This window comes from Etheostoma spectabile, chromosome 8, assembly GCF_008692095.1.
Source record: "Etheostoma spectabile isolate EspeVRDwgs_2016 chromosome 8, UIUC_Espe_1.0, whole genome shotgun sequence".
Taxonomy (NCBI): domain Eukaryota; kingdom Metazoa; phylum Chordata; class Actinopteri; order Perciformes; family Percidae; genus Etheostoma; species Etheostoma spectabile.
In genome coordinates this window covers 466,226-486,814 of record NC_045740.1, presented here as the reverse complement: position 1 = coordinate 486,814, position 20,589 = coordinate 466,226, and the positions used below count along the sequence as shown (strand labels likewise).

The 20,589-nt window shown below is 40.9% G+C and overlaps 1 protein-coding gene across 1 annotated transcript in view; it reads right to left on the bottom strand.

Annotated features, from left to right (window-relative positions):
- Positions 1–269: 269 nt before the first annotated feature.
- Positions 270–20,589, bottom strand: part of plpp4 (phospholipid phosphatase 4) — a 53,573-nt gene continuing 33,253 nt past the window's right edge. The window contains exons 4-7 of the mRNA XM_032524105.1: positions 19,977–20,040; positions 19,200–19,324; positions 4,829–4,999; positions 270–3,275 (exon numbers count right to left, since the gene is read on the bottom strand). Coding sequence (XP_032379996.1) covers positions 3,067–3,275; positions 4,829–4,999; positions 19,200–19,324; positions 19,977–20,040 — 569 coding nt within the window. The 3' untranslated portion in view covers positions 270–3,066. The remainder of the gene's footprint in view (positions 3,276–4,828; positions 5,000–19,199; positions 19,325–19,976; positions 20,041–20,589) is intronic.

Here is a 20,589-nt window from a genome sequence, read left to right as displayed (position 1 = left end):
ACTAAAAAGTAGTGATATAAATAGGAACAAATGCCAGATTGTTTATTTGCATATAATAAGGAATGATGTAGAAATACTTATGTTCTGATTACAGGGTGGACATTGTTCAGATCCTCAAACCTTTTGTTTACGTTTCCCAATGATATGTTAAATCCAAATCAGTAGGGTTAATAGTTACTATCATAGAAAGAAATTAGGCTGCTACGATCACACTTTGACAAGATATATTAGGCTATATAGATATATTGTTTTCTTCACGGACAAATTCCACACAGCTGCAGTCCTTTATTGTACATAAAGTATATAAACAGCAAAACACAGCTCAAAGAGTTCTCAAGGCCAGACATGCTTATTCATAGAAAACTTTTCTCACAAATGGAACTGGCATGCCATGAACAAAGATTCGTAAAGATTCGTAAAGAAGTCTTACACTCTTTTTTCTTCAGACATCTATTCATTATAATCAGTAATATTTCATAATTCTTGTTTTTTTTTAGTTACTTTTATCCCTTCAGTCCATGGGGAAGGTGAAATGACAGAATCCACAGAATAACAAGCACGGGTTGCTCTTGAGCATATGATTTGAAAAGAAAAGAAATATGTACTCTAATATATTTTTTTTCTCTGTAGAAAATAATTGAACTTTCATGTCAAAATGACGCATTCACCATTTGAAAAAAAAATTGACACCTACTGCTAAAAAGTATCTATAGCACCAAATTAAAACAAATCATGGAATGATTTGAAGGCAAACGTACATCCATTGTGGATAAAGTGAAAATACTGTTACAGACATGACTCCTGAACAACATTTTTTCCAATACACACTGCACCATCTAATAGGAAAATACTAAAATGACACATGATACAATACTTAATGAAGTACAAACATCAGGCCGCCAAGTCAGGTGAATGCAGGACTGCAGAACACAATGCATCTGTTTCACAATCATTACATCCCCATATCTGTCTCTAAGTGTCAAAATCTCACAGTCCCAGATCTCTAGGCGGGTGCTGCTGAAAGACGTGGAACCAGCTAGGAAGTTACAAGTTTCTCGCCAATAAACTTTCTCATCACAGAGATGTGAATAGTCCAGCACCTTATTCCTTTCTGGTGAAAAGTTCATTCTGCGTAAAAGTAATTTGCATTGCATCCATGCGGGACAGACCTTATCAAAATCTGAATGCAAACGCACACAGAAGCTGCCGATGGGTTTCATCAGTGATAGAGGCTTGATTGAGGCTGATTTGAATAAATCATGTTTAATAAAAGAATTTTTCAGACAAAAGAAGTTTTCTTTTGTCTGTTTAAGCAAACAGTAGCTGAAGGTGTGGCTGTTTCACATTACAAATGTGTGGTCTTTTGACACTGGAGACAAATAGGCTTGACTAACATTCTGACAAGATAATGACATTACAAAATAACCTTCTACATTTGGCTTGCTGCTTGTTTCATATCATGCCGTTTTGATGTGCTATGTCCTCTTTTTTTTCACCATTCACTTTTTCAGTGCAAATATATAATCATCGCCTTCCTATGTAGCTTGGTTGGGCAATAGAGGTAAATTGAGATTGCATCTTCCCATTTATGTCACAGCAATGGCAAAAAAGACATAGTAACCAAGGCAACAAAATGATCCATCCATTCAGACAAAACTTATAAGAGGCAAATTGCTTTGTTGATAGGGAACCAGTAAGCTGGCTGTGTGTCATATTGTTTGATAAAGCATAACAGGTTGCATACAAAAAAAAAAAATACAAATCTTTGGTCGCTGTTGGTTTGTTTCGATGTGAAGTCCCTAAATTAAGGCTGGAAATTTTCATAAATATTGGAACATTTATGGATGAATAATACATCACCATCACTGCCCCGGGTTCAGGCCTGTTGTCTCCTGAATGCAAGATTGTCTATTTGTGGGGGCTACATTGGGCTGAAAGCCATTTGCAATGCTCAGTCAATCCGCAGAGCCCCTCATATGGTCCTAATGTGTTCATAAGCAGCCGTGGCTTACCTTCCTTAATGAGGATTAATGCAGGATCAGATTCATTGAGCTACAATTTGGGTTCTTGTCTCCGTGCAACCTCTGGAAACATTTGCTAAATGCAGGGATTGTGGAAAATAAAGTTGGATGGTGACATGGAGAGGAAGAGAAGACAGGAAGGGGTGATATGCGGGATGTTTCGTGTTTTTTGTCCCCAACACCACCTTCAAGGCAGCGTGGCAATGGTTATGTTTAGGGTTAGGGTTAGCTGCCTGGAAGGACATGTTGGGGGCAAAAAACCCATTGAGCAATATGTAGGACTGCACTGCAAAGCCCCTAAGAAATGGGAAGAAATGGAATACCAAAAAATGGGTGATTGCAGAAGAGTAAAGTTAGGTAATATTGAATACTTGGTTCTAAATTGGTACAAGTTGGTTCTATTTCTAGCATTATGTTGGAAAAATTGCTAAAAGCAGTGCCCAAGTACTTGGATTTTAAATGAATATGCAGCGTAGTGTGACATACAACATACAATAATCTAATAGTTTAACTGGTTTGAGTTCATGGTTTGATTGCTGTAACATGTTATGGGATTTCTCACCAACCTAATGATCCAATCCTTAAACAGCCAAACAATAAATATACTCTTGCATGAAACAACCTGCCAACCACATTTCTCATTAGGCCAAAATAATCCCAGCAAAAACTAGCAATGTTTTCATCTTCCTTCACAGCCATTAGTAAGACTTTTTTTCTCAGGTTTTCAACATGTTTTTCTCTCTTCCCTCTCAGCGGGGATGTCCCATATTCGTAGATAAATCTAAATATAGACTTTCACGGCTGCTGAGCAAGAGCCAGATACATTATCACAATAATAAAAATAAAAAAATGAAACAAACGGGGGGGGGGGGGGGGGGGGGGGGAATGTAGGTGTCACCGAGACAGGGTGCAACAGTATGAAGGTGGGTGACGTGTATTATTGTCCACTGGAATGTATACAAGAGCAAGTCAGTCACTGGGAATGGGGAGGTGGGTTCAGTGGCTGGGTGAGGGTGTTGGGGGTAGTCTCGGTGGTGGACACTAGTCATACTGGCCCTTCAGTCAAGCCCTCCAGGGGAAGGGTGGTGGCATTGTCAGTGGGCAGCGGGTCGTCCTGGGGATGCGAGGGCGTGTGGGCGGCGGCAGCCAGACTGGCATAAGGCAGGTGGCAGTCCGTGTGCAGAAAGGGTGGATAGTGCTGGCGATAGCAGATGTACGCAAACAGCAAGCCGATCACTCCTCCAACAAAGGCGTCTGCAAAGTCACACACACATATATTTTAAGGGATGCACATATAGTTAAATGTAGGAGGAAGAAAAATAACACCTGCTCTTGGAATGAGCACAATCGATTAGCCATTACTGCACTGTACTGTATGTGCAATAATGTTCCAGTGAGCATTTGTCATTCCTGTCTAGTTTAGAGTATGATAAAAGTAAACTGAAGGGCAAAGCAATGATTCTGTTCTTGCCTTTGGACAGGCTGTCTCTGTCATTTTGTCACCCACGCTGAACAGTTTGGAATTATACCTGCCCGCCCTTTAAGCTATAATACATCACATAATATCACACTGCCTTGCTGAATATTAAGGCTATATTGCTGGGTATAGATCAATATGACATGGCCGACAGGTGGCTGGAACAACTGAAGTAAAGGATTCCATAATATCAAAAATGGTATTTCTCCATTAGCGCTCACCGTACTCCCTTTATTTTCTTTTTCTGGGTGAAACGAAAAAATAATATACTTTCGATTTCCACCATTCGTAAACTATACAATGCATGAACTTGCTTTGTGAATGTTTCATCGACTGCTGTCAACTGAATTTAATAGACTGTGACTTGATGCAATATATTAGTTTGGTTGCCTCACTGACAGAAACCCGGCCTCTCCCTCCGGATGACAGACCCAACCCACCTCCAAAGTGCGAAAAGGGATGGTGAGAATATAATCCATCAAACGTGGCTCTGCATCCATGGCTAATGGGGGTTGCAGCTTGTGTTTACACTGAGTGCAGATTGGGGCCCCCTTGAGTTTAATGGGCATTGCTTCTTACTTACAGTCTGCCAGACTGTAAGTAAAAAAAAGTATGTGTACAGCCAAGACATACTACGAGGATTCAAAAAGTGGTTGGCTTGCCTGTAACTGCTCCATGCTTGTTAAAAGAGTTTTTGTAGCGGCCCTGCTCACCATGAACATATGGCTTTCTAAAACTAATTAACACCATAAGACAGAGCTGTCATCATACCACATTTTCTCTCCCACACCCCGACCATATGCATCCCCTCCGTCCCCCAAAGTCTCCTTCCAGTTATTCCAGACCAGAAATGCAAAAACTCAAGCTTGTAATTATAATTTTCTTTCGAGGCTGCTAAATTAAATGCCACCTCACTGTCATTTTAGCCACTTTTCAGGAAATAAAAATGCTACAGCAGACAAAAACCAGCATTTTAACCAACACAATTTTCAGTCTGTGGCGCAAAAAAGCAAGCTGCCCAGCCTGATTTACTGTACAGTTTAGTTCAGCCTTTCCTTGATTCTTTAATCAGCCATGCTGATCATGTTAAGAAAAAATTACAGCAGCACAGCTGTAGGAAATGAGCATCACGCTGAGTTTGCCTTATAAATGATCTGTATAATAATTATAAAAACGCCTTGAGCCAGGTGTGATTGAAAAGACTTCCGCACAGCAATCCTTCTCGGGCTTACACAAGCAGATTAACAAAGCAGCATTTTTGGTGAAATTAATTCTGATAAATACAGGAAAATCCTATCCATGTGTCCCATGTCTGAGCTGTTAGGCGGACCTTGCCAGTGGTGTTTGTAGTCGCAGGTCCGGGACAGTGCAATCATCATAGCGCTGTAGAGAGGCAGCACCATGGCACAGAGACGCCAGCTACGCCCTCGACCTTGATCCGTAAAACACTGCAGCTTCCCCGCCAGGTAGAAGGAGGTGAAGCCGAGTCCGGAGAATGCAACTAGCAGGCAGAGAAGTGGGCAGACAAAGAGAAAGAAGAGGGTCAACATTGAAATTTACCTACAGCATTCACATAAACTCTCCTCTTTCACAGTATATCAGCGAAGACATAAACTGTGACCATGTCTCAAAGGACTTTCTTGTAAAAATCAATTACACTGCATGCAACAGTTAGTGCAAAATAATGAAACCAACAATGAAACGGACAGCTATAGTGCGATGGCATTTTAGACAGAGAAAGGTAACAAAGAAGGCAGATGGCAGACTGCAGCTCGTCCACTGCCAACCACTCGCAGGTAAGCTCATGTGGTGTATGAAGTGGTATGTTGGATGATGAGTTGACAAGGAATCCACTTGACACTGTCTTTGATGTTAAAGGTTTATTATATCAAAGAATTTTCAGATCGATTTGCAAGCTCATAACATAAAGAACATAAAGTTCCTTGAACATGCACAGCCACCAATCCCAGCTCTCCAAATAGCCCATATATGTTGTTAGAAACTACACTCACTAAGGAATGAAACTTCAGTCTGTTAGAAAAAATGCCTCGGTACTAAATCACTGTGTGCGACAGGTGACTAAGAGCAGGCAAAGACAAACAGACATCCACATCCACACAGCTATACTAAGCACAAGCAAAAACACTGATGGAGATCAAGTGAGGTGATGCAAGTTTGAATGTGGTATCAATGTGGATCCCTGAGCCAATATACAGTACAAAATAAGATTCCTAAAGACTGGTTTCTATGCACTAACACTGCCGAACTGAGATAAGAGAGGAGACTATAGTCAGTCCCAAATTACACCACATCCCACCTCCTCTGCACTGGCCCACCAAAAGCCTGAGAGTCTGAGGTCACAGGGAAAGCTAAGCTGCTGGTAGTGCTGTGCTGATAGAGGTCTTAGTTGATGGTGGTTAGTGTAAGAGAAAGAGTAGAGGTCTTATTTTATGAATTGAAAGGTTGTGCTGAGAGAGGGTCATTAGTTTACTGCTGCAGCGGGCCAAACAGCACCCATCAGCACCCATCAGCCGCCCATTTGTCACTCAACCCACAAACTGGCCAGAAACACTCAGGACACCAGGACACATGTGCAGCCTGTAGAGACAGAGAAAGGATGGTGGGAAGAAAGGGCAGAGGCAGAAAGCCCAGCTGTCTCAGTGGCTGTCCTGCTGCCAGGGAGCAGGAGTTGGCTCTATTACAAGAGTTCAGCAATTTCCATCGGGCAATTGAGACCAATGTATTGGATGGCTGGTATGGGCTGGTATTGGGTTGGAAATTATAGATCCAATGTAATTAGCATTTAAAAAAATGACTCCTATATTGAATACTTTAACAGGACTGAAACCAATATGGGACTTTGGTTAGATTCTACATAGGTATGTGTGGTGTTTTCTTGTTGTCGCAGCCTTCATTTCCAAGTTGACAATTTTTCAAGGACTCACATACCAAAAGTGTTAACCTGATGGTGGTGCTCCAGGAAAATTCAGGGTATCGACAAAGTCCGTAGGTGTCGTTGTCTGGTAACCAGAATGTCAGAGCAATTCACCCATATTGTTAATATGGCCTCAACTTGGCCCAGCTAAAGTAAATGGATCAGGGCATGAAATTAACACCCGTCCACCCGCCGTAATTTTTGCAATTGGCGGGTAACACTGTCAATCAACCTGCCACGTTGGCTGGTAGCCAATGAGAATTGAGTGATTCAGACGCTTAACTATCAGTAAGCAGGGTACACAGTTGCTTACAGGCCCGGACCAATCAGGGGCCGGCAACACAGGAAGACATTGATTGACAGCCGGAGCCACCTTAGCATTTTCATTACTCGCGACAGTTCCAGCAGTCCCACGTGCAGCCACTGACCAAGTGGGAGTGAGTCAAATTAAATTCCTTGTTTCTGATATGAAGACAAGACTAGTGTGACTCGAAAATCTCACCAATAAAATGTACAGCAAAAGACGTCCTGCCAACCTGTAAACATTTTAACATCAATGGACGCTGTAATGTTTTTCCACTATAAAGTTGCTGAAAGTTGCTGCTGTTTCAATCCTGTCATCTTGCTGCTGCGTGCGGGGCTGCTGCTCGGTTCACCCCACAACTGACGCATGCACACACACATACATACACACACACATAATCACACACGCTGGATGCAGGAAAAACCGCAGATGAGATGTACAGGATGACCTAAATTGATGACAGCTACATCATTGAAGGTGCAATGAGAAGTTAAAGTCCAAGAAGTACTTTATCAAACTGCATGACTGTGTGTCCCAGCCCGTCCCCCCTACTAAAGCAACGGCTCAACGTCCACGAGTAGGCTCATATAGAGACACAGCAATTCCTGTTTTTCACCTTTATGAGGCAAAAAAAAGTAAAAAGTGACAGTGGCTGGTAAAAAGTGACAGTGGCAGTTAATCAAAAAAGTTAACTTCATGCCCTGAAACAGATCCTGTATTGCTGACTGTATGTGCCAATTGGGTGGCGTATACAATCTCACTTTCTAGAAACCATATGGTGGTTAAGGTGGCAAGATTAAATTTGGCAAATGGCTCACCTTTTAAAAGCTTAAGCTTTAAAGTGGACCAGTAGTTCATTGAATTTTGGAAACTGAATTCAACCAGGGCTAGATTGACCAATACATTCTGCCAATTATATCAATCCATATGGAGAGGATCAAATATGTTAAAAATTAATTGACACCCTATGCTATATAAAATCCTGCACAGATTCATCATCATCACCCACAAAGTGTGTCACATGGGTTCAACAGACAACACCTCATTACCTTCATGCTTTCTGGCTCAGTCCATCAGTCCTGTTCTGTTTAGAGGTCATGAACAATCCATCTGAGACTCGCAGCCTCAGTGTCCCTTGGGGCCCATACATCTCACTTCTGGGCGACATCTCCACTTTTTCAATCACACACCAGCTCACACCCTTCATTTTAATAGCTCTAACCACTGCTTAGATGATTACATTACTCATTTGGATAGACAGAACTAAATTATCCATGAATGAGTAACAAGTCTTCAGGGCCATCGCTCCTCAGTCACCTACAGAAAGGTGGTATCCTAAAGACAAAATAGGCTAAATCCAGTGTGCTACATACACAGTTACAAATGTTGAAACCCAAGTCCACTCAAAGACCAACGTGTATGTTCTGTCAAGACAGCAAACATTGACTGTACTGCTGTCCTGAGTTTAAAGAGTAGTCTTTCGGTGAAAGACAGAAATATGTGAATGAAAAGAAACTGTGTTATGGTTGCCTCAAGCCAGGCCATCATGCAAGGGACTGCCGTCAGAGACACTCACCTGACCTGTCTCCATGATGACAGGTACACTGAAGCCCCAACAGTGTCAGACTCAAATCATGGAACCACAAATGAAGCTGCTAGCACACTGTCGCTTAATGACGATTCAGAGGACCCATCTTCCAACACCTCTATGACAGTGCCATTTTGGGTTTCCTCCATCAGCAATTCAGCCACAGAAAGGCTTGTTTATGCCCCGCTCGACACCCAGAGTGATTCAGTTTTCATTGACAAAGATGTCAGCCGGATTCTTCAAGCAAAGACTCATCCTGTAAGGCTAAAGTTGACAACTTTGATTGGAAGGGACACACTGGTACAGAGTAAAAGGGTCTCAGATCTCAGAATACATGGTTACATCTCAACAACTCTCATAGATCTCCCCCTGGCTTATGTTGAGGTTTAAAATGTTAAAAACAATAGTTTGAAAACAATGTATTTCTGTTTATGTACGCTGCAGCCAGGTTCGGAAAATATGCATTCTGTTTCTCATTCTTTGTCTCTGTGAAGAGATCAAGACCGGCCCTGTTGTCTCTCACCTTCCCCCTCTCTTTCTTTGTCTCTAAAGAATTGATTAGGCCATATCTATCATTTAGCACACAGGCAGCTCATTGTTCCTAAAGGAAAGGTAATTGCTGTCTGAGCCTTTGGGTGCTGCCCCTGCTGGGCCAGACTTGACTGTAACAAAGAATGTGTATTCAAGTAGTTTGAAAATAGGTGACACTGACTTGGATCCTGTGGCAGGGTGTGGTCTCAAGAGACATGCATTGGAAAATAACACCTTTCTTGTGAAGACATTTGACCAATAAGAAGAGTTTTCACTTAAGGTACTGCCCTCTACTCTAAGGAATAAATGTGTGCGATTTAGACATTTTCAGGACTGATCTCACGTGTCTCCCTCAGGGAGAAGTGTTGATCAAGTCCTCTGTCAGCTGCTGTGTTTTTATGTTTTGTGTCTTATTGTCTTCGTCATATCATTTTCATCATGCTGTTTGATTAAACCTTTTTCTAAACTCGACATTGACACCCTCGCTCTCTTCGTCCTCACCAAATCAAAGAACACATGGTTAGTTTTTTCTAAAAGTTGGTGACACCAACATGATTTTTTGAGGACGAAAAGGAGAAAAGACAAATTCCAAAGACTGGATCATGGTGACTTGCTGAATTTGCACATGGGCCCGAAAAACTGAGAGATGAGCAGAAAATCTGTTTTGTCAAAACACTGCATAGCTTAGGAAACATTGTAGATGTAAAAACATGTCGATGTAATAATTCAGCAGTCATCACTTCCGTAAGTCTGTGAAAGTAATGCCCAATTGAAGCAGTGTTGAAGAGGATGATTTAAAGCAACTGTATGTGATTTGTTTGTTGTGTGATTCTGTGAAGCTTAAAAGCCTGATAGAGGGTCCGACCGGGACGTGAGACCCGAGTACTTGCGTTTGAGTCGCGTGCATTGAGTCCCAAATCCATATGAATTGGCCGGTGTTAGACTTTTGCAGAAATTTTAAACAAAAAGACCGATAAGGGGCGGCAACAGAGTATTTGTCTCTGTGAGAAGCAAATAGGACAAATAAGTATTTTTAACGCCAGTTTAACAGACTGTGATAGGTGGGAGCTGGATCAACCGGCATTGCGGTGACGACGGGTGCTGCATCCCAGTCTTATGCTTCTCATTTCTTGCTTTGTTGCCTAATGTTAGAAAAATCTTCACGGAAGGTCATACGTTTTTCCAAAGAAAAGTTTTTTGGGAATGCTTTGAGGACACTAAAGCAGAACGCCGTTTTGGAAGCCAACAGGAAATTAACGCTGCTGGTTTTTTTGGTGTACTTAGTTTAAAAAAAAACCTGCAATGGAGGGTTCGATTCTGAGTCAATAAGTCGGAGAATTGAGGTCACAAAAAATGACCACAGCTATGCAATAGGAAATAATTTGATAGGTATAGTCAAATTGTGTGAGAAGATACACTTAGGAACTGTACAGAGGCCTGATGCAAATCCACATATATTTCTTGTGGTGGAAGAATTTGAGTGTTTTTTGGGATGGGTAGCATGAAATAAGAAAGTAATTTTAAATAATATTGGGTTGAAATTGGGAGTTTGCGGAAGGCGCCTCCAGCAGCGTCGATTGTGACTGTAAATAACTTTGTTATTTTGTTTCTTTTGTTGAATTGGGAGCATGCAAGATGAAGCAGTGTGGTTTTAAACAGGATAAAGCGTTCATTGATGCCTATCCTGACTGGGGAATGACAGATTTTTTAACTGAAAAAAACAGAAAGTTCTGGCTAAAAGAAGACATTCACTACTTATGTGTGTCCGCCTGAAAATGGTAGAGGCTTGGCTCCTTAAGAGGTGAATAGAGTTGGAGACAAACAGAACTTTTGTGACAAAGGGACTGGGAAAATATTTCGTAACCATCCCATTTTTGATATTGCATAGTGGAGATAAAAGTGCCGGTCCCTGAGTGGCAGAACGAACAGTGGCTCCATCTGCGAGAATGAAGTTTCTGAAGAGATTGCAGTGTGAATGCTGTAGCCTATGAAAGATGTGGGGCGTTGTAAAGTGTGAATGGAGTTTCTCAGAAAATGCATGAAGGAGCAGCTAGCAAAAGAAAATGTATGAAAATTTGTTAACTTTGAATATTAGGTCCATCAGTTTTGCAATGGGACAAAAATGCCTGCTAAACAGTGAACATTTAAAATAATTACTTTCTTTTGATAACATCTTCTATTTCATGTCTGGTGTTGTCCTAAGGGGACAGAATTGGAGAATTGGGACTACATTAGTCTTAGTCTTGTTTAACTTTAAAATCCATTCTTTCAACAACAAAAAAACTCACTTTGATTGTCTCCTGTATTAACGATGGACTGCCAAGGAGGCCCTGGGGGGGGGGGTTCACACCTCATTTAAACACTATAGGTGCACACAGATTGAATCAATGCATATCTAATCAGATAGATTTGTGAGTGAATGCTCTTTGATTCATGGTAAGCTCTAGAATTGTGTGATGTTGTGTAATGTTTGTAATTTGGATAGATGCATTTTTTGGATTCATCTGGTTTTCTTTTTTCTTTTCTTTTATTCTTTTGGTTTGTTTCTTTGAGTAAGATTGTGTCTGTGTGATTGATAAAGCCCATTGCAATTGTCAAAGCATTCCAGTTAGTCAACAGAAAGGTGGGGGGGGGGAATAACTTGAGCTGCCTTAAGCAAGAAAAACTGTACCAAAAATGAATTAAAGCTTGTTAGGGTTTTAAATGGATAAATAAGTAAATGCGTATTTGGCATTTTTGCACAACTGGACTCAAAATTGGTTTGTTTTTTGACTTGAATTGAGAAATAAGAGGTTTCCACATTTTTGATTCCATTGCAATTTTAATCATCATGATCGTCCTGTTATCGTCTTTCATGATTTATGTACGTTGGGTTGTTTTCTTTTTCATTTATTTCAATCAAACCTTTTTCAGATGATCATTTGTTGCTACTATCTGAACAAGTAAAAGTAAAGACACATACTTTTAGTCAAAGCATCAGAGCACACACGGATATGGCCAATGTTCCTATTTGAGACATCTAAGTGAAAATGGAAATGTTCATTGTACTCTGCTTATGGCAAAGTCTAGAGTAGCTCCTGTAAAAGTCACAACTATCCCCAGATAAGAGTTGACAGCTGCTGTTGTTTCAGTTGTAGTGAGCAACAATCTAGAGGAGCTCGATCTCACAGACATTGACGAGTACTTCTGGACTGACTACAAAGTGGTCTTGGGGTACATCAATAACGAGGCATGTAGTTTTCCCACGTTTGTGTCAAACAGAATACAAACGGTACGTCTCAGCACAACTCCAGAGCAATGGAGATAAGACCCTACTGTTAAAAATCCTGCAGATTGAGGGTCACGTGATGCAGCGAAGCTAGACGGATGCATCTCCGGAGGCTCTCAGCGACTTTATCCAAACACTCTTAACCCTTTGAAAAAAAAATGTTTCTTCTATTCTGATATAGAAGCTCCACAATGAACCTAAGATGTAAAATTAAGCAAACTGATTTGACAATTATGCATTTTTCATCATGCAAAGAGGAAAGCCAGCAACAGGAGTCTAGCGTTAGCAAGATGGCTCAAGATCAGGTGCAACCTACTGAGAACAACGCTCTCATACTTAGATACAAAATAGGAACCAAGGAACCGAGGAAGAGGAACGCATCGGGACGGCGGAGGACCAATTTGCCAAACTGGACTCACGGATGGACAAGTTAACTAAAGACAATGAGCATTTGATGGAGAAAATTGAGTCACTTGAGAATTACAGCAGACGCAAAAATACACAGCAACCAGGCCAGGGGGCAGCAACATATACTTTTAGGAGGTGATTTTTCAATTTCTGTTTAGAGCCTACTCTGGACAAATCAACTAAGACCATCTCCAAGTCAAAAGCAGCCAAGACCACTCAAACATAAATAGAAGATCTACATTTTATAGACATTTGGAGGCAGATGGACCATCCGACTCAGGATTTTTCCTTTAACTCATGCCCTCATAAATCCCACACTAGAACAGATTTGTTCTTATTGTCCACCCAACTATTTTGTGAAGCATTAGATGCTGAATATTTATCTAGAACTTTATCTGATCACTCACCTTGTCCATTTTGTTCCCAGATAAGCCCAAAACACCCCCATCCCATTATCCTCCAGAGAGCTGATTTCTGCACCTTCATAAGGGATCAAATTAAGTTGTTTTGTGGAACAAACTGTGCCTCCTCTCCCAACAGTTTTATTGTATGGGATACATTAAAGGCCTACCTGAGGGAACAGATAATCTCCTATACGAAAGGTCTGAAAAAGCAATACACAGAGGATATTCATAAGTTAAATTTTAAAACCTTTTGGCAAGAAGATGGAACTGTCACCAAAATCACCAACAAATATATCCCTCTGACTGTAAACAAAAAGATCCTGGAAGCATGGCATCATAAAGGGATTTGTAGATTGGAGGACTGCTAAAGAAAAACAGACTTTTCATGACTTTTGAACAATTAAGAGTTTGTTTGGGTTTGTTCCAAAACAAATCCTGCTGATCTCGCTCCAAGAGGCTAAAGTGCAAGCAATCTTCTCACATCAAAATTGGTTTGCAGGACCTCAGTTCCGACTATGGGAGAAGGAACTGCCCACAGCTGAAATCCCAGAATCCCAGAAATCCAGATTGGCTGACTGAAGTCAAATGGGTTTAGACACTGAATGTACAGACTAGGGAGCAAGTAAGTCTCTCACAAGGCTCTCAAGCAATTGAATGGAAATATTCTATCTACATTCTTAGTTCCAAGGCTCCCCGTACACTCCCCATTCAAGCCATGCAGGAGGAGTGTGGGTAAGGCAAGTCAGAACAGTGAGGGACGTGCTTCGTTCCAATGTCTCATTCTCTTCAAGCAGACTGGATGATGCGACTAACTCATTAATAGTCGACTAACTAACTGATCCGGACAGCCCTGGAGGATTAACGCCCATTCACCTGCTCACTATGAAGTCTGTTGTTGCATTACCACCTCCTGGCAGCTTCATCAAAAAGGACCTGTATGCTAGTAAGGGGTGGCGTCATGTTTAATATCTCGCTGAGCAGTTCTGGAGTCGTTGGAACAGGGAGTACCTCTCTGATATCGCCACCAGACAACGCTGGCAGACGCCAAGAGGGAACCTAAAAGTCGTTGACTTTGTCATTGAAAAAGTAGAGGATCTACCACAAAATGAGTGGAGATTGGCTAAAGATGTACAAACAACTGATAAAGATGGGTAAAGGGAAAAGATCCATCTTGGTGAACGGAAGATGGGAAAGGAGAGACAACGTTCTGGCAAGCCATCCGTCATCGAACGCCCAGTTCAGTTGCCGATCCTGCTCCTAGAGTCAGTTCAAGACCTAAAAACTATATCCTTTTTCTACACAAAGAGTTCAAATTATAGACTCATAAATTGACATATAAGACAATATTGTTGTCTTTAGTAAGTATTCATATGGGCAAATTATTCTTCTTTACATCCCAAATTGTTTTGCAAAGCATTCATAATTTGGTGGGAGTGTAAATGACCCAGATATTGAAAATGCTTTTATTTTGAAAATTCCAAATCCAGAACTACGGCCACAAAGCGAGAAGGAAAAAGCGGTCGAACAAAGGCATACAGTAATATTGTTTAGCACCTGGCTGTTAGAGGCACAAGGTATGTTAGTTTTACATTTCATTTATTTTACAACTGTTTGCAACTTGTTTTGTGACCAAGTGTTTTTCTTTCCAATTACAAACAGAATGCTGAGACATGAGAACGTGTCCCAGGACCTATAAAAAACTTCTTTTTTTTTTTTTTTTAAACAGAGGAAAGACAGGAAGGAGGGAGACAACACAAATACAACAGCAAGAGCGACGTCCGCAGCTCACAAACAACACAGACAGAAACAGACGTACACAAACACACACACAAGCAGAAACACATAAGAAACAAGATAAGGGACCAAACACATGCGCAAGTAGAGGTAAAAAGGCTGCAGCACCAGTCTACAGCATGGCCTTCAAATAGTCAGCAATGCTGTGCCAAGTGTTCAATGTTCCATTCATGCGACTTATACACAGCTCCAAATATACAACATCCAAAAGAGAAAGGGTCCATGTACGAACAGACGCATCATGAAGCGGTTTCCAACGGGTTGCAGTTGTTTTCTTACAGACAACTGTTTTTAACTTGTGTTACTTTGTGGTGTGCCGTTTTATGGTTTTGCCGAGATTGAAGAGTACAAACTTGCAAGTTAAGCTTACAGTAGGTTATTTCCATTAGCCTGTTATTTGAGAGATGCTACAGCAAAATGTATGTAAAGTAAAGGTGTTGTGTTTCACTTTGTTTTTTTCAGCTCTTACGATGGTTCAAGAGATTCAAGGTGTGTTAAGGAATGTCGCAAAGTGTTTTTACTTATTAGACATCGGAAGATTCAAAATTGTGCTAATGTTCCATTTGAAATTTTTTTGCATTTATAAGTATTGTGTTTTTATGGCAAATTAATCTAAGTGGTATTAAAGACAGAAACCTCTGAAGTGCACATTATCCTGATTTAACGAAACTAAGCAAAATTGTGTTTTTTCAAAAAGGTATAAGGAAAAAAGGTTCACTGTAGCAGTATATATGCATGTTTTCTTTCCATACAGCATACAGACAATATATTTGCAGATACGGTAAGTCAACATCTTGAGGACGACACTAATAGAAATGCTTTGGGGATATGCATAATACATGAGTGGGGACAGTGACTGTGTGTCCCACACACACATCTACATGCGCATATTAACACATTTCTCCATTTAAAATTAGCATAATTAACTAAGCCAAAACATTTTCAGCAGTAGGGTGACACAATGAATACCAGGTGTATGCAGCAACCCCTGAAGGATGCTCCCCAAGAGGCAGCAGGGGACCCTGAAAGGCCAGAGGATAGAGAGGAGGCTAAGACAAGGAAAAACATCTTGTTAACAAATCCGCTTCGTGCAATTAAAAAAGCCTTGACGAGTAAATCCCCCAAGACAAAACAGAGATGCCTAATCAGAGTGATAAGTACAGTGTGATTGCTTTCTTCATCTTCAGACAAGCACAGGTTTGTTCAGAGGATGCAAGTGAAGAAGAAGTCTGAATGCACTTTTTAGAGAGAACATGGGGGTGATTTCTGTAAACAAGGTAGAATGGAGACATAGGCGATCCGTTTCAGAACAATATGGGATAAGTATGAACACAGTTATTCCATGTGTTTGTAGATGTATTATGAAGGCATATCAAACCAGTATGAAAACATTAGCAATCCTCGAACTGAGCCCCCTGCTTTCAAGTGGATCAGAGTTAGAATGAGCTTTCTCACCACCCCAAACAAGAAAACGCTACAGTGTTCGGTTTAAATGCACCAAGCAGCTTAGATGTGAAAGACCCCTAAAATTACTTCTAAGCTTCATTTTGTGTGTAAATATGGTAGCAATGGAAGGGGTCAGTTGTGAGGAATGGTTGGCTGGGCGACAACTGTGTAGAACCTCATACAAAATTGTCAAAATGCAACATGCAATGAGGTAAGAAGCATGAAGGAATGGGTGGTATGAGGAGAAGTACCCCCAGAATGTACGTGAAAAAAGGAAGCCACAGTAAATGAGGAGGTGTTCTGTTGAACCTGTTATGGTTTTTGACAAGTGAACACAGAGGACCCATTTTAAAGTAGATAAGTGCTCTTTCAAAGTACAGGGTAGAGTCAAAGATTGGAGTCATGCTCTGGTCAATGCCTCTGCAAAGTCTAACAGTGGATAATATCAGTCTCTTTACCTTCCTCCCCAGTATTTCTGTTAAACTCTACAGTATATATCATTGAACTACCAGACCGCACACGGACAAAAACTGTCTAACCAATTACTAACAGAAGCAGTTCTGTTTTCCATCTTCCAGCCATCTTCCTTCTCTCTCATTTCTGATGACCTTTGACCCCTGCAAGAACCCATGAGACACCCCTCAGAAGCAATGCATATTAACCAACCACTGGGCTCTGAATCTATCTCACCCATTGACGTACAAAAGCCCAACAGGAACTCATTATTAGCTGCATAATTGCGATATCACTACAACACAAGCTGATTCTTAACCTCTACGGACACTCCAGACCGACTGAAGTGTTCCTGAGTGAGTTATAGTAAACATATGAGAGCACACTTTGCAGGAGTGTCATTCTCTCTAGATACTGAACTAATGTGTTGGACAGTCCAACCACATGCACAGGCTTTAATCAGTGAGCCATAGGCTCAATCCCAGTTGTGTTAGATAGGGATTTAACAGAATGATGCGTTTAAAGGAAATCTTCAAGATTATTACCCTAAATATAGGAAGATGTGTTCAAGTGAAAGAAGCAATGTGGAGATTAAACAATGTGATTAGGTCCCTCTAACAGGATTTGTTTTTTTTTTAATCATATATAATGGCTTAATATGCACAGGAAGAGATGTGAAATGAATATGAATAAGAAGGGAACAAGCCACAGCTAGTGCTTCGGGGCCTGCTTGCTTTCCAGCCGTGTATATTGATGCAGTTGGTTCAGGGGAGTTAGCATTTATGTGTTTGTTTTTGTCTTTCTGGGACCTGTCTACTCCAATGAATGCTTACTTGCAATGAGGTATAATTATTTAAATCACAGAGAACCTGAGCAGCTTTAAAAACGTTGAAATGCAATAATAGTTTGTGTTTCTATTTATTTATTTATTTTAAATAGCTGTCATCAAACACTAAAGCTGACTACATATTTATTTATGTTTGTATTTTAGTCCTGGCTGATTGTGATGGCTTAGTTTTTTTGGTTATTATACATATTGTCTGTGTCTCAAGCTTCACACCAGCCAGAAGTAGTGTTGCAATACATCCAGATTCCACTTTTGCAATCGGTCTGCCCCATGGTCTGCCCCCATTCCGTGTCCATTGCCAGATACGTCTGGATAAAAGCTCTGTAATGTATGCATGGTCCAAAAAGCAGTGTCCTGGTGAAAGGGGACACAGACAGGAAATTGGATTTCTTCGGCTCTCTAGACATGCTGGCGTACGGGTGCTCCCTGTGCCCCCCCCCCGTCGCACGGCTCTCTCGATCACTTTCTCACTCACAGTGCAACAGCATAAGGCTATTAGAGCTGCTGCAGATATGGATGTAATCCATACACATGCTGCAGTAAGTACAGAGAAATTCTTCCGCTATTTCTAATGGGACACAGCCAGCACTTAAAAGCATTTCTTTCTTAAAGCATGTGTCTGAGAAGCATGTGGAACTTTAGCATTATGCTAAAATATCATGATACAGCAGCAGTGATCCATCTTGCCACATTATTGTAACACACAAACAAATGAGTGCAAAATTTTCACAGCGTCGCTGATTTGCATCAGCTGCATGTTAACCATTTGTATGTCTTTGTATTTACACATTCCTGCAGTACTTGAGAATTCTGCGTAATTACCTTGTTAAATGTGAATGTGCATCCAGGGTGAAAATGTAATGAGGATGTTTGAACAAAAGCAAACAATGTAAATATCAAGCAAGCAACAGTCTGAGCACAGCTCACTGGAGGATATAAAGATATATATTTTTTTCATTTTTCATAATAGATAGCAAGACGTTCAGTGTAACTCCAGTGTAAACATTTTACTGTTGTTGGGCTTTTCTGAGTCACAAGAGCAAGACAGAAAATGAAACTTCAAAGCCGTGCAGTCGCCAGTATGTTTTATCATAGATGCGTCTTTACATGCCTGGTGCACCAAATAATTCTGAGCAGCTATTCAACATCTGTGTGGCCGACAGCATACGCTCCAAGCACACCACTTAACATTCATCTGCTGGACAACAGAAAAACATGTGAATAATTTAACATCCTGCTGAAACTGAAAACAGCTTGGAAAGCAATATGGTCAAAAAAAAAAGTGCCCAGTGTCCCAAATTGGCCTGCACAGCTGAACACAGCAAGTCCAATGAAGCTGAAACAGTAGGTGGGCATTCAACACTCAGCCGTAAACCAAATGAACAAGATTAAATGCGCTTGACTCAATCCACCAAACCCATGAGCATCTCGACAAACTGCCTCGGGATGTAGAAATTGAATGATAGCTCGTCACTACATGTTGTAATTAACTTTGAAGAGATCATCATGTTGAAATGTGAAGTAAACACCTTCTGCACACGCAGTCAGCACATATGGGTATTTTTTACTTGGTGAAATATTGCTCAGAGCATTGAGATCAAACTTGAGTGAACAGCTACAGTTGAATGCAGTTTTAATGAGTCAGTGTATGAGTTCTGATATCTTTTGGCATTGTGTTGAAAGTGCTGGATGGTGAGCTGCTTAGACTGAAACGTGTACTCACAGGAGGAATGGCTGCTGGGGAAGCTCTTGCGTCCCTCAGAGACTAGATCTGGATCTCCGGTGCACAGCATCCTCACATGTACTTGTCCATCTGGGAAACAGCGCTGGAAATAATCGGGCCTGGGTCTGAAAATCAAAAACAACCCCATAGATGGGAGATAATTCCATCTACTTGTCAAACAAGTCATTGTCCATGAATCTAGAAAGTGAAAGCTGAAAAATGTGATCGCAAAGAGCCTACAGATTAAAGGGATAATTTGGATATTTTGAAGTGGGGTTGTATGAGGTACTCATCCATAGTTACTACATTACCTACGGTAGATGGCCATTGATACGCCCCCAGTTTAGAGAAACAGACAGGAGTACCGACACATAAACTAAGCAATGTACCGCTGTGGATGGGGGGCGACACAGACAGCAGTAAAACCTATTTTGGCCAATTTAAAAAAATGCCCACTTAAATAAAAAGTCAATACCAGTTTAAGTTTACACTATAATTAGAATATTTTTACCACTTTATCTTGCTGTTAGACAGCCCTTCCCGATGGGGAACTGAAGACGTTATCTATTCTCAGTGAATCCAAACTAACCTTTTAAAACACCAAAGTCACAGAATCACACAAACTAACCAAAACTAACTGATCGAAGCAGTGGTAGGCCAGCCATCTACAGCAGGTAATATACTGACTATGAATAAGTACTTCAAAAATATTTAAAGTATCCGTTTAATCTCTAGCATCACTGACAAAGCCTGAAAGCTTGAGTTTGTTCAGCATACCTGCCAACAATCAACTTGATAGTATTGGTGAAGACTCCATTCAGGGCGAGGGCCAGGGATACAGCTGGAGACAGACACACACAGTCAAATAAGCATCTTAGGTTAAACAGACGAGGTTGACACAGCATTTTTAATGTAAGCAGCGCTCATAGAAATCCTGATGCTGTAGTAAAATGATAGATTTTTACATCAGTACAATCCAGGTTCTGGCAGGTTGCCTACTTTTCTGACATAATGTACAAGTAAAAAAATGGACAGACAAGTGGACAGACAGATCAAAGACATATTGACATTGCTATGGACAGAGCAATTGGGAGAAAAGGTATCCCTACAGTGGTGCTGGCAAATGATTGAACCTACTTAGAGCCTATTTAACTGTAAAGAAATTACTGCTTCAACTCAACTTTGGTATTGGGAAACATGACTGCTGTTGGCTGACAGGTGGGCATTGCACTGTAACTGTGCGTTCATTTAATTAGCTGCGAGACAATCCACTAGGACTCTTCATTAGCCAGAGTTCCTGCCCTTACAGGTTAATCCCAGTAGTCTGCAAGTCAATTGAATGCACCCACATTGCCAGAGCTCAAGCATATTATCTTCCTGAGCTGCTGAG